General features: G+C 43.1%; 1 protein-coding gene across 1 annotated transcript in view; it reads left to right on the top strand.

Annotated features, from left to right (window-relative positions):
* The window catches only part of ftcd (formimidoyltransferase cyclodeaminase), a 98,848-nt gene that overhangs the window by 58,530 nt on the left and 25,450 nt on the right, over positions 1-14,868 (top strand). The window contains exons 9-10 of the mRNA XM_041200274.1: positions 4,102-4,263; positions 11,971-12,014. Coding sequence (XP_041056208.1) covers positions 4,102-4,263; positions 11,971-12,014 — 206 coding nt within the window. The remainder of the gene's footprint in view (positions 1-4,101; positions 4,264-11,970; positions 12,015-14,868) is intronic.

Raw genomic sequence — 14,868 nt, 5'->3', positions numbered from 1 at the left:
AGGGAAAGTATGTATAAAGGAGCAAAGGCTATGTGTAAGGGAAGACATTTTAAGATCTAACAAGTGTGAAAAGCTTTCAACATCTACGCCTCAAGATGTTGTCTACAAAGAACTGAAGTTAAGGAAACTTACTTTTTGAATTGGATTGTCCAGGGTATCAACTTTTAAAATCTATGTATCTTATTGTTGTCTTAACAAAAATGTAACTGGGAATTAGATTAATTATGGGATTTAGAAGTTATCACAGTAGTAATTTGTAGATCTATGTATGTATTTAAAATAATTTATTCTATTAATATAGGTTTAATTTTGCTTGGTAAGAAACCTTTAAGACCTGGTGGTCTTATTACTACTGAATTCAAGGCACACATCTTGAAATTTATACAAATTGCAAAACAAGTTGTGGCAAGTTTCAAGGTCTCAAGTTGCCCCCTGGGATTTGAACAACTCAGCATTTACCATCGGCTATGCCATAACACTCAGTCACTGAGGTTCTGAGCTGTAGCTCCTCAGCATTTTGTGACAGTTAACAATCAATTAATGCCTCAGCCAAATGTTACACTCCACTGACTAATTTCTTGTCATAACTTACTACCTCTAAATGACACTGTCCTTCTATTATGCCACATGGATCCTTAACAACCCATCATGACATAAATACAAGCCCCATCACTCCAAATGCACTGGAGTGCTGCCCTGGGCTACAGTAGTGTGCTTAAGGTGGAGTTTGGTGACTGAGGGAATTTAAGGGTTAATTTCCATCTAAAGTCGAGTCTTTCTTTAATTTAGTAATTAACTAAAAGTTGCTGTTTGGGTTGGAAGATGGCTGAAGAGATGGTGTGAGGGGGATGGTTTCAGATTCCTGGGACATTGGGACCGGTTCCGGGGGAGGTGGGACAAGTACAAACTGGACGGGTTACACCTGGACAGGACCGGGACTGATATCCTAGGGGGAATATTTGCTAGAGTCGTTGGGGAGGGTTTAAACGAAAATGGCAGGGGAATGGGAACCTCTGCAAGGAGTCAGAGGAGGGGGAAATCAAGGACAAGAACAAAAGACAGAAAGGGGAACAAGAAAAGTGATAGGCAGAGAAATCAAGGGCAAGAATCAAACAGGGCCTCAGTGAAAAATAGTGGGAACGGAACAAATAGTGTTAAAAAGACAATCCCTAAGGCTTTGTGCCTTAACGCGAGGAGCATTCGCAGTAAAGTGGATGAATTAACTGCGCAAATAGATATAAACAGGTATGATATAGTCGGGATTATGGAGACATGGCTGCAGGGTGACCAGGGATGGGAACTGAACATCCAGGGGTATTCAGTATTTAGGAAGGACAGACAAAAAGGAAAAGGCAGTGGAGTTGCATTGCTTGTTAAAGAGGAAATTAATGCAATATAGAGGAAAGATATTAGCTCTGACGATGTGGAATCTGTACGGGTAGAGCTGAGAAACATTAAGGGGCAAAAAACGATAGTGGGGGTTGTATATAGATGCCCAAACTGTAGTGGTGATGCTGGGAATGGCATTAAACAGGAAATTAGAGACGCATGCAATAAAGGAACATCTGTAATTATGGGTGACTTAAATCTGCATATAGACTGGGCAAATCAAATTAGTAACAATACCGTAGAGGAGGAATTCCTGGATCGATAAGTTGAGGAACCAACTAGAGAACAGGCCATCCTTGATTGGGTATTGTGTACTGAGAAAGGAATAATTGTCAATCTAGTTGTGCGAGGCCCCTTGGGGATGAGCGACCATAATATGATAGAATTCTCCATCAAGATGGAGAGTGATGTAGTTGACTCTCAGAATAGAGTCCTGAATCTTAATAAAGGAAACTATGAAGATATGAGACGCGAGTTGGTTATGATGGATTGGGAAAAGCTACTTAAAGGGACGACAGTGGATAGGCAATGGCAAACATTCAAGGAGCGCATGGGTGAACTGCAACAATTGTTTATTCCTGTCTGGCGCAAAAATAAAACAGGAAAAGTGGCCAAACCATGGCTTACAAGGGAAATTAGAGTTAGTATTAGATCTAAGGAAGAGGCATACAAATTGGCCAGAAAAAAAAACAACAGACCTGAGGATTGGGAGCAGTTTAGAATTCAGCAAAGGAGGAACAAGGGATATATCAAGAAGTGGAAAATAAAGTATGAGACTAAGTTTGCAGGGAACATAAAAACTGACTGTAAAAGTTTCTATAGATATGTGAAGAGAAAAAGATTGGTGAAGACAAATATAGGTCCCTTACAGTCAGAAACAGGGGAATTTATAATGGGGAACAAAGAAATGCTGACCAACTAAATACATACTTTGGTTCTGTCTTCACAAAGGAGAACACTAATAATGTTGGGGAACACAGGGTTTAGTGAGATAGAGGAACTGAAAGAAATCAGTATTAGTAGGGAAATGGTGTTGGAGAAACTGATGGTATTGAAGGCCGATAAATCCTCAGGGCCTAATAATCTACATCCCAGAGTACTTAAGGAAGTGGCCCTAGAAATAATGGATGCATTGGTGGTCATCTTCTGAGACTCTATAGACTCTGGAACAGTTCCTACAGATTGGAGGGTAGCTAATATAACCCCACTATTTAAAAAGGGAGGCAAGGAGAAAACAGGAAAATATAGACCAGTCAGCCTGACGTCAGTAGTGGGGAAAATTCTACAGTCCATTATAACAGATTTAATAGCTGAGCACGTGGAAAATAGTGGTAGAATCGGACAGAGTCAGCATGGATTTACGAAAGGGAAATCATGCATGACAAATCCACTGGAATTTTTTGAGGATGTAACTAGTAGAGTTGATGAGGGGGAGGCAGTGGATGTGGTTTATTTGGACTTTCAGAAGGCATTCGACAAAGTCCCACATAAGAGATTAGCTTGTAAAGTTAAAGCATATGGAATTGGGGGTGATATGATATTGAGATGGACAGAAAACTGGTTGGCAGACAGGAAACAAAGAGTAGGAATAAACAGGACTTTTTCTAAATGGCAAGCAGTGACTAGTGGGGTACCGCAGGGATCGGTACTCGGACAATATATATTAATGATTTAGATGAGGGAACTAAATGTAATATCTCCAGATTTGCAGATGACACAAAGCTGGGTGGGAGGGTGAGCTGTGAGGAGGATGCAGAGATGCTTCAGTGTGATTTGGACAAGCTGAGTGAGTGGGCAAATGCATGGCAATAATGTGGGTAAATCTGAGGTAGCAAAAACAGGAAGGCAGATTATTATCTGAATGGCTATAAATTGAGAGAGGGGGATGCGCAACGAGACCTGGGTGTCCTCGTACACCATTTGCTGAAGGTAAGCATGCAGGTGCAACAGGCGGTAAAGAAGGCAAATGGTATGTTGGCCTTCATAGCGAGAGTACAGGAGCAGGGACATCTTGCTGCAATTATACAGGGCCTTTGTGAGACCAGACTTGAAATATTGTGTGCAGTTTTTGTCTCCCTATCTGAGGAAGAATGCCCTTGCTATGGAGGGAGTGCAGCGAAGATTTACCAGACTGATTCCTGGGATGGTAGGACTGACATATGAGGAGAGATTGAGTCGTTTAAGATTATATTCATTGGAGTTCAGAAGAATGAGGTGGGAGCTCATAGAAACCTATAAAATTCTAACAGGACTAGACAGGGTGGATGCAGGAAAGATGGGGAGTCCAGAACCAGGGGGTCACAGTCTGAGGATATGGGGTAGATCATTTAGGACTGAGATGAGGAGAAATTTCTTCACCCGGAGAGTGGTGAGCCTGTGGAATTCACTACCACAGGAAGTAGTTGAGGCCAAAACACTGTATGTTTTCAAGAAGGAGTTAGATATAGCCCTTGAGGCAAAAGGGATCAAAGGGTATGGGGAGAAAGTGGGAGCAGGCTATTGAGTTGGGTGATCAGCCATGATCATAATGAATGGTGGAGCAGGCTCGAAGGGCCAAATGGCCTACTCCTGCTCCTAGTTTCTATGTTTCTAAATCTTTGAAATACTTGTGTCTAGCTATATGACTGAAGACACTTCTTGATAATGAGAGTTTGGCTTCAGTGTCTCTGTGTAGAGTGGCTCCTGACTGCTCCATCTGTATTGTTTTACTAGGGTGCAGCCCTGGGCTCAATGGTTGGACTGATGACCTATGGGAAGCGACAGTTTGATCATCTGGATGGTCAAATGAGGAGACTGATCACTGCATTCCATCGCACAATGAAAGAGCTTATCACAATGGTGGATGATGACTCCAACGCATTCAACAGCTACATGGTGAGCGACATGAATAATCAATAAAGAAAGAGTTGCACCTATTCTGGTTAGGCCACAATTTAGAGTATTGTGTCTAGTTCTGATCGCCACACATTAAGAATGGTATGAATGCCCTTGAGAGGGCGCAGTAGAGATTTTTCAGAATGGTTCTAGGGATGAGGAATTTTAGCTACCAGGTTAGGTTGTAGAAACTGGGGTTGTTCTCCTTGGAGCAAAGGTGATTGAGGGGAGATTTGTTAGAGATGTACAAGATTATGACAGATTCAGCTAAGATAGACAAAGTGACCCATTAGCTGATGGTACAAGGACTAGGGGGACACAGGTTTAAGGTTTTGGGCACAAGATGCAGGGAGAATATGGGGAAGAACTTTTTTATGGAGTGAGTGGTAATGACCTAGAGCTCTCTATCTGTGAGGGTGGTGGAAGTGAAGGTAATGAATGATTTCAAAAGGAAACAGGATAGACACATGAGGGAGAGAGACTTGCAGGCCTGTGGAGATAGAGTGGGGGAATGGGACTGATTAGATTGTTCCACAGAGAGCTAGCATAGATCAGGTGACCAGATTTTCAAAAGTCAAAACATTGACCAGCTCCCGGTAATATTGAGTTTCACATTAAGGGGATATGAGAATCTGTGTGATTGTGTTCCACTCCAGTATAGTACTGAGTTGTGTCTCCCTGGCACTTTTACCTGGAGCTGCACCATCTGCTGCACATCTTCTGCTGTTAGTGAGTTTATGGTTGCTAAGAGATGCTATCAACACCACATGCGGTGCAGCAGCTCAGACAGATCTTATGAGAGCTTCTGGAAGGCAAGCTCAACTCAATCATCCCAAGGTGCACCCCCTCTCCCACCTCCACCACCACCAGCCCTGCTGTAGCTTCTCAGTCTGCATTTGTATTGGTATTAGTATTAGAATTTTGCCAACTCATTGTTCCCACTGGCATAGTTTAAAGGTTGTCCAAAAATAGAAAAGCTGGGACATTTGAACGATTCTGAGGAAATTGTCGGGACACTAGCATGCTTAATGAAATTCTGGGAGTGTTATGGCAAAATGGGATGCATTGTCACCCTAAGCATAGACTTGATAGCCTCCCAATGGCCTCTTTCTATGTTGTTATGACTCTATGACTTTCACTGAACTCGTCATGACCTTAAGTCATTCTGAAGTGCTTACCAGCCAATGAGGTACTTTTTAACTGTTGAAAGATAGGCAATGCAGCATTCCATGTATGCTCAACAAATCCCACGATGAATAATTAAATAATTACCCCAGGTAATTTGTTTTCGTGGTTGTAGAATCATAAGGGAGAATCTTGCCACCCACATAAGGTGAGATCATGGCAGGGGGGAGGGTGGTGCTGATGGGAAGGAGTGATAAAATCCGAGGGGTGCCTTGCCAGATCAGCTCCCTCTCTGTGGGGAATTTTGCCAGTGCCGGGACCAGCTTCGGAGAGGAGCAAATTTAAATATTCAAATTCCCCATTCAGGACCATTTTTACCAGATGATCGGCATTTTGCCAACAGTGGATCAATTCCCCCACTGGTGGGAAGGCCACCAGCTGAGTGGCAGGATGTTTATTTATTCTCTTCATTTTCTCAGGGTGGAAGTTTTATTTATTGAAAGAATGGTTGGTGGGCATGGAAGGCTGCCCTCACAGCCCCAGCAATTACTTCAGATCGTTTCCCATCTATCAATATAATTTTTATGTGTTTTGGCCTACCTTCTATAGGCTGTAGGGCCCCGTCTTCCTCAGCACCGGCCACCATTCCTAGTGGCACTGCTGAGCTTCCTCAGCTGTCAGCCAATCAGATTGGCAGGAATAATACGAGAACTGAGGGAGTACAACTCAACATAGGAACAGGAGAAGGCCATTCGGCCCGTTGAGCCTTCTCCACTATTTAATTATATCATGGCTCATCATCACCTCAACGCCACTTTCCTGTGCTATCCCCATATCTCTTGATGCCATTAGTATCCAGAAACCTGTCGATTTCTGTCTTGAACATGCTCAATGATTAAGCTTCCACAGCCTCCTGAGGTAGAGAATTTCAAAGATTCACCACCCTCTGAGTGAAGAAATTCCTCCTCATCTCAGTCCTAAATGGTCTTCCCTTTATTCTGAAAATGTGTGCCCTGGTTCTAGACTCACCAGCCAGGGGAAACATCTTGTCTACACTGAGCCTGACACATCCTGTAAGAATTTTGTAAGTTTCAATGAGATCACCTCTCATTCTTCTAAACTGTAGAGAATATTGGCCCTGTTTCCTCAGCCTCTTCTCATAAGACAATCCCGCCATTCCAGGAATTAATCTGGTGAACCTCCGTTGCACAATCTCTATGACAAGTATTTCCTACCTTAGATAAGGAGACCAAAACTGTACACAATACCCCAGGTGTGGTCTCACCAAGGCTCTGTAAAATTACAGCAATACATCTTTACTCCTTTACTCAAATCCCCTTGCAACGAAGGCCAACATACCATTTACGAACCTATGAAATAGGAGCAGAAGAAGGACATTCGGTCCCAAGAGCCTGCTCCACTATTCAATAAGATCATAGCTGATCTGTTTGAGTTTCAAATTCCACATTCCCATCTACCCCTGATAACCTTAGATTCTTGTTAGGCAAGGGAATCAATCTACCTCTGCCATCTACATATGTCTTAAAAATATTTAATGACCCCGCCTCCACCGCCTTCTGAGGCAGAGTGTTCCAAAGTCGCACAACCCTCAGGGAAAAAAAATTTCCTCCCCTCTGCTTTCTAAGGGCGACCTCTAATTTTAAAACAGTGCCCTCTGTGGACTCACCCACAAGAGGAAACATCCATTCCAAGTGCACCTTGTCGAGACCATTAAGGTCAATCAAGTCACCCCTCACTCTTCTAAATGCCAGTGGAAACAAGCTCAACCTATCCTCATAAGACAACACACTCATTCCTGCTATCAATCCAGTAACCTCCTCTGAACCACCTCCAACGCATTTACATCCTTCCTTTAAGAAGGAGACCAAAACTGCTCACAATATTCAATATGCGGTCTCACCAGTGCCCTATATAACTGAAGTATAACATCCTTACTTTTATGTTCAATTCCCCTCATAATAAAGGATAGCATTCCATTAGCCTTCTTGATTACATGCTGCGCTTGCATACTAACTTTTTGTGACACATGCACGAGAAAACATTGATCCCTCTGTGCCTCATATTTCTGCAGTCGTTCTCCGTTTAAGTAATATTCTGATTTTTTTATTCTTCCTGCCAAAGTGAACAACTTCACATCTTCCCACATTATACTCCATCTGCCAGATTTTTACCCACTCACTCAACATATCTATATCCGTCTGCAAACTCCTTATGGCTTCTTCACAACATACTTTCCTACCTATCTTTGTGTCATCTGCAAATTTAGCTACCACGCCTTCACTCCCCTCATCTAAGTCATTGATGTAAATTGTAAAAAGTTGAGGCTCCCCCACAGACCTCTGTAGGGCATCACTCATCGCATCCTGCCAATCAGATAAAGACCCATTTCTGCATACTGCCTGTTTTCTGCCAGCCAGCCAATCTTTTATCCAGGCTAATATGTTATCCCCTACACCATGAGCTTTAATTTTCTGCAATAACCTTTGATATGGCACCTTATCAAATGTTTTCTCGAAATCCAAGTACCATACGTTTATGTTCCCCTCTATCCACCGCACATGTTATCCTTCAAAGAATCTAATAAATTGGTTAAACTGATTTCCCTTCCATAAAACCATGCTGAGTCTTCCCAATTAGCTTGAGCTTTAAGTGCTCATCTATAACCTATTTAATGATTGACTCTAACACCTTCCCCATGACAGACATCAAACTAACTGACTTATAGTTTCTTTTTTTCTGCTCCCTCCCTTCTTGAACAGAAGGGTAATGTTTGTTACTTTCCAGTCGTCTTTCCAGAACCTAGGGAATTTTGGAAAATTAGCACCAACACATCTTCTACCTCATTAGCCACCTCTTTTAAGACCCTAGGATGATGTCCATCATGACCCAGAGACTTGTCAGCCCACAACTCCATCAATTTGCTCAGTACTGCCTCCCTAGTGATTATAATTTCACCAAGTTGCTCTCCCCCTTCCTCCTCCTGATTTACAGCTATTACTGGAATGCTCTTTGTATCCTCATAATGAAGGCAGAAGCAAAATATTTGTTCATTTCATCCGCCATTTCCTTATTATCTACTATTAACTCTCCATTCTTACTCTCAAGAGGACCAACCCTCACTTTACCTATTCCTTTCCTGTTTAAATACCTGTGGAAATTCTTGCTATCCGCTTTTACATTCTAGCTAACTTTCTCTCACACTCTAATTTCTTTCTCCCGCTTAACCTTTTAGCCATTCTCTGCTGTTCTTCATATTCTGATCAATCATCTGACCTGTCACTCATCTTTGCGCTGTTATATACTTTTTCCTTAAGTTTAATGCTTTCCCTAACTTCTTTAGTTAACCATGGATGGTTGGTCCTCCCTTCAGAATTTTTCTTTGTAGTAGGAATAGACTTATTCTGAGTATACTGAAATACCCCCTTAGATGTCTGCCACTGCTTCTCTATTGATCTATCCCCTAGCCTAGTATCCCAGTTCACTTCCGCAAGCTCCGCTTTCATGCCCATATAGTTGCCCTTATTTAAGTTTAAAATATTAGTCTTAGGCCCACTCTTCTCCCTTTCAAACTGGATGTAAAATTCAATCATATTGTGGTCACTGCTACCTAGGGATGCCTTTACTCTGAGATCAATAATTAATCCTGTCACGTTACACAATACCAAATGTAATATACCCTGCTCTCTGGTTGGTTCCAGAATGTGCAGCTCTAAAATATTATCTTGAAAACATTCTATGAATTCCTCATCCAGGCTACAACTGCCAATCTGATTTTTCCAGTTTATATGTAGATTAAAATCACCCATGACTATTGCTATCCCTTTATCACAAGCACCCAATATTTCCTCTTGTATACTTTGTCCTATATTGTGGTTACTGGTAGGGGGCCTGTCGACCACTCCCACAAATGACTTCTTTCCCCTACAATTTCTCATCTCCACCGAAACCAATTTTACATTCTGATCTCCTGAACCAAGATCATCTCTGGGCTGAATCTTCTGGTCAGCATGCGGGGCGGGCCCAACATGCTGACGTGTAAAATGACATGCGATGACATCAGGCGTTCTTCCCAACATCATCGCACGGCATCTCAATATTTCGTTCAGCGGGTGCATGCCGGAGTTGGCTGTGTGCCTGCTGAAATGTCAACGGCCTATTAAGGCTTTTAAGAATGTAATTAAACTAGTTAAGAATGCTGCCCGTCCAAGCTTAATCTTGGCAGGCAGCCGAAAAGCCCAAGCGGCCTTCACGTTTTTCAGGAAACCTCACCTACGGGCGGGATGAAGTTCCCTGAAGATTTTATAAAATCAATAAAATAATTTCCCCACCTTTACAAACATGTCCCAACTCATGTGACACTGTCACGTGAGGGGACATGTTTAAATAAATTTTAACATCATTTATTAAAGTTTTTTATTGTCTATTTTTATTGTCCAGTGGCGTACCACAGGGATCTGTGCTGGGTCCCCTATTTTTCGTCATTTATATAAACGACATAGATGACTATTTGGGGGTGTAGGATTAGTAAGTTTGCGGATGACACAAAGATTGGCCGGGTGGTTAACAGTGAGGTTGAGTGTCTTGGAAGATATAGATGGGATGGTCAAATAGGCAGATAAATGGCAGATGGAATTTAACCCTGAAAAGTGTGAGGTGATACACTTTGGAAGGAGTAATTTGACAAGGAAGTATTCAATGAACGGCATGACACTAGGAAGTTCTGAGGAACAAAGGGACTTTGGCGTGTGTGTCCATAGATCTCTGAAGGTGGAGGGGCATGTTAGTGGGGTGGTGAAAAAGGCATTTGGGACACTTGCCTTTATCAGTCGAGGCATAGATTACAAAAGTAGGGAGGTCATGTTGGAGTTGTATAGAACCTTGGTGAGGCCACAGCTGGAGTACTGTGTGCAGTTCTGGTCGCCACACTATAGGAAGGATGTGATTGCACTGAAGGGGGTGCAGAGGAGATTCACCAGGATGTTGCCTGGGATGAAACATTTAAGTTATGAAGAGGGATTGGATAGACTTGGGTTGTTTTCATTGGAGCAGAGAAGACTGAGGGGCAAACTGATCAAGGTGTACGAGATTATGAGGGGCATGGACAGGGTGGATAGGGAGCAGCTGTTCCCCTTAGTTGAAGGATCAGTCACAAGGGGACATAAGTTCAAGATGAGGGGCAGGAGGTTTAGGGGGGGATGTGAGGAAAAACTTTTTTACCCAGAGGATGGTGACGGTCTGGAATGCACTGCCTGGGAAGGTGGTGGAGGTGGGTTGCCTCACATCCTTTAAAAAGTACCTGGATGAGCACTAGGCACGTCATAACATTCAAGGGTATGGGCCAAGTGCTGATAAATGGGATTAGGTAGGTAGGTCAGGTGTTTCTCATGTGTCGTGCAGACTCGATGGGCCTTAGGGCTCTTCTGTACTGTGTGATTCTGTGATTCTATTCAATCTCCCTGAGGCAGTTCCATGCCTTGCGTCAAACAGTGCAAGCCTCAACTCTCCCTGCTCCCATTGCCCGCACAGGTAGCTCTGAGTGCTACCGGCCTTAATTGGCCTACCCACGTAAAATGGTGGCGCGCAGCTGATCGCGGGAGGCAAACGGCTCCGTGCCCCCCCCCACCCCACCCTCTCCTGCCATAGGAAAAATTCTCTCCTCTAACTATTGCATAAATGCTATCCTTGATTAACAGTGCTACCTCTCTACCTTTACCTAGCTTCCTATTCTTCTTGAAGGTCATATACCCCTCAATATTCAGGACCCAATCCTTGTCATCTTAGAGCCATGTCTACATCATGGCTATCAGATCATTTGCCTTCCTAATTTCTTGCTGCACCTGCCTGCTCGCTTTTAGTGACTCAAGAAAAAAGGAGGTTGACCTGATAGAAGTCTTTAAAGTTATGGAAGTTTTTGATCAGGAAGACTTAGAGAAAGCAAATGTTTCCAACTGTTGGGGATTCAAAACTAGAAACCATTAGTATAGGATAGTCACTAATAAATCCAATAGGGAATACAAGAGAAACTTCTTTACTCATAGAGACGTGAGGATGTGAAACTTGCTACCATGTGGACTAGTTGCAGCAAATTGCATTGATGAATTCAAGAGTATACAAGATAAACTTACAAAGGAGAAAGGAATAGAAGATTATGCTGATTGGATTTGATCAGTTAAGGAGGGAAGAGTTTTGTATGGAGCACAGACCCTGGTATGGACCAGTTGATCTATCTCTGCGCTGTAAATTCTATGTAGTTCAATGATATGAAATGAGATGCAGGCTTTGTGTAAGCAGCTGGTTTCACAATGATGTGTGTTGACTGTTACTATTTGTAACCTGGAAGAGGAAAGGAAATTGTTTTTTGAAGGTGCTTCAGCTTGCTTGAGCCTTTCAATGTTTTTGATCCTTTAAAAATATTGGAGATTTTATCTGCACAACCAAAGGTTGACTTTGCATTGTCCCTGGGCCCATGTCACCCCCGCTTATACTTTAATGTGTGTGTCCATTGAAAGGAATGTGGTGCAATGATAAACTGAGTTTGTGATCTTCTAATGTTTTCTTCAGGCTGCCCTCAAGATGCCCAAATCAACTGCAGCTGAAAGAGGAAGGTAAGTCACATTCATGAGATTCCCAACCATTCTGACTGAGTCCAGTTCTCCAGATTCAATCTTCCTTGTTCTTGACAAGACCCACATGGTGCCTGGGAAAATCACCTCCCTTTAAGATGTTTTGTTGTCATGATGTTGAGGGAAGGGAGTATAGCGTGCAGAGTGCATACAGAGTACAATTAAACATTAAGCTTATCTCATACTTGTAACACACAGAAGGCTGCTTTAGGTATCTATCCAGTGCTCTGTCCTGCATTTAAAAAGTCCAGGGAAAGCAGGACTTCGGCAGCAGCTCTGGTTATTAAAGTAATAACAATAATGACAACTTGCATTTAGTACAGCAAAAGGTAGGACAGAACTTGAGCATTACTAAAAAGAGAGACAAGCTGTTGGAGCTTTTCATCCTGCACTCATCAGAACACACAAGAAACCACATTTCAAAGGGAGCATCAATATTTATTGCCTGAGAAAATGATGCTGATTGGTTGGCAAGTCAACTCTGGTCGAGGCATTGCCATGGAAAATTTCCCAGGGAACTATTTTCCCTCCACACTTCCGTCTAATTCAAAAAAGGCACAATTTCTGGACATGTTCCTTTTGCCTGATGAGGGCAGGCCCTGCGTATGAATATATGTAGCTCACTCATGCTTGCTAGAATCTACGTACAGTAAAATCTTTATTGTCCAACGTGCAGAATGGATGGTGCCAGTTAATCAAAAATGTTGGTTAACGAAGAGTTCTATTTCTCAATGGAATATAGCACAATACTTGTAACATAAACTAATGTGCAAGTCCTCAGCAAGTAAAGAACATTATTCTTTTCACTTCTTTTATTCAACAGTACATTGAAACATAAACTGAAGCATAAAAAATACAGTATACAGGATTGGTTCCGGATAACTTTGTAATTGCTTCTGGTTGGTAAAGTGACAATTCATATTAGGGGAACTTGACAAATTTCGGTTCGTAAAGAATTCCAGTTGATAGAGGGCTGGATAACAAAGTTTACTGTATATTCATACACGGGGACCTGTCCTCTGCAGGCAATGGGGACATATCCAGGCCTCTTTTGAATTAAACAAAGGCATTGAGGACACTAGTTCCCTGGGGAAAATGCTAGAGTCTATTATAAAAGACGTGGTAACAGAACACTTGGAAAGCATAACGGGATTAGACAAAGTCAGCAAAAAAAAGGGAAATCGTGCTTAACTAATCTACTGGAGTTTTTTGAGTATGTAACTAGTATAATAGATAAGGGAGAACCAGTGGATGTGGTGTATTTGGATTTCAAGAAGGCTTTTGATAAGGTCCCACATAAGAGGCAAGTGGGCAAAATTAAAGCACATGGTACTGGGGCTGCTTTACTAGCATGGATTGAGAAATGGTTGATGGACCGGAAACAGAGAGTGGGAATAAATGGGTCTTTATCCGGGTGGCAGGCGGTGACTAGTGGTGTGCCACAAGGATCAGTACTTGGGCCCCAGCTATTCATGATATATATGTAAATGACTTGCGTGAGGGAACCAAATGCAAGATTTCCAAGTTTACAGAGGACACAAAACTGGGCGGGGTTGTGAGGAGGATGCAAGGAGGCTTCAGGGCGATTTAGACAAGTTGTGTGTGTGGGCAAAACTTGGCAGATGCAGTATAACATGCATAAACGTGAAGTTATACACTTCGATGTGAAAGACAGAGTGTTATTCAAATGGGTGATATATTGGGAAATGTGGATGTACAAAGGGACCTGGGTGTCCTCATACACCAGTCAATGAAAGTAAACAGGCAGGTACAGCAAGCAATTAGGAAGGCAAATGGTATGTTGGCCTTCATTGCAAGAGGATTTGGGTTCAGAAGACTGACTGCAGTTATACAAGGCATTGGAAAGACCACCCCTGGGGCAGAACTTTCCGGTCGGCGTGCGGGTGTGGGCCCAAAAGGCTGACGTGTAAAATGACGCGCAATGACATTGGTTGGGTGTGAGTCCTGATGTCAGCGCGTGCCATCGTGATATTTTGGAAGGCAGGCATACTGAGTTCAAGGCACTCTCGCTATTAATTAACAGACCAGTTAAGGCCCTTGAGGCAGCAATTGAAGACAATTTTTTGCAGCCCATGCAATTTTCAGTGCATTGCATGGGCGGGTAGGCCACATTTTTAAACCCTCATCCACAGGCAGGTAAGGGGGGTGAATGGGCTCGCTAATGTGAGTAGTTAAAACTTTAGTTTTTTACTTACTGCCACTTGCTTGTGTGAACAGGATAGCTTCATTTCTCTTCAGAGATGCTTTAACAGAAAGAGCAGGTTTCAGTTCAGGACTCTGGAGGAATCATAACACTTGGGGCCTTCCAGGTTTCTGACAGCCTTCCCTTACCCTGGGAATGGGGATTGTGCTCTCCACTAGAGGCACCTTCTCTGAGGAGGAAGAGAGGGCCAGAAGGGGGAGGAGGCCAGGAGTCCATATTCGGCCTCCAGGGGAGCCACCCTTGAGAGTACAGTCCAAGGCGAAAGGGGCTGTAGAAGACGCCACTATCCTGCTGCCAGGGTTTACAGGCTGCGATGCAGCTACCTCAATATGTCTGAAGTGCAATGCCAAAGGAAGCTCCACCTCTCAAAGGAGACAATGACCTCCATCTGTCAGATGATTGGCCCTGAGATCAGTTCCAGCTGTGTGGGTGGACACCCTATGCCAGTGGCTCTGAAGGTCACGGCTGCCCTCAACTTCTATGCCTTTGACTCTTTCCAGGGGTTGGTGGGTGATCTTTGTGGAGTCTCCCAACCAGCTGTCCACAGTTGTGTCATGCTGGTTATAGACGCTCTGTTCAGGCATGCATTGACTTTCATTCACTGCCACACAG

This window comes from Carcharodon carcharias, chromosome 12 (assembly GCF_017639515.1).
Source record: "Carcharodon carcharias isolate sCarCar2 chromosome 12, sCarCar2.pri, whole genome shotgun sequence".
Taxonomy (NCBI): domain Eukaryota; kingdom Metazoa; phylum Chordata; class Chondrichthyes; order Lamniformes; family Lamnidae; genus Carcharodon; species Carcharodon carcharias.
Note: the sequence above shows the minus strand (reverse complement) of the source record. Positions and strands in the feature narration are given on the sequence as shown.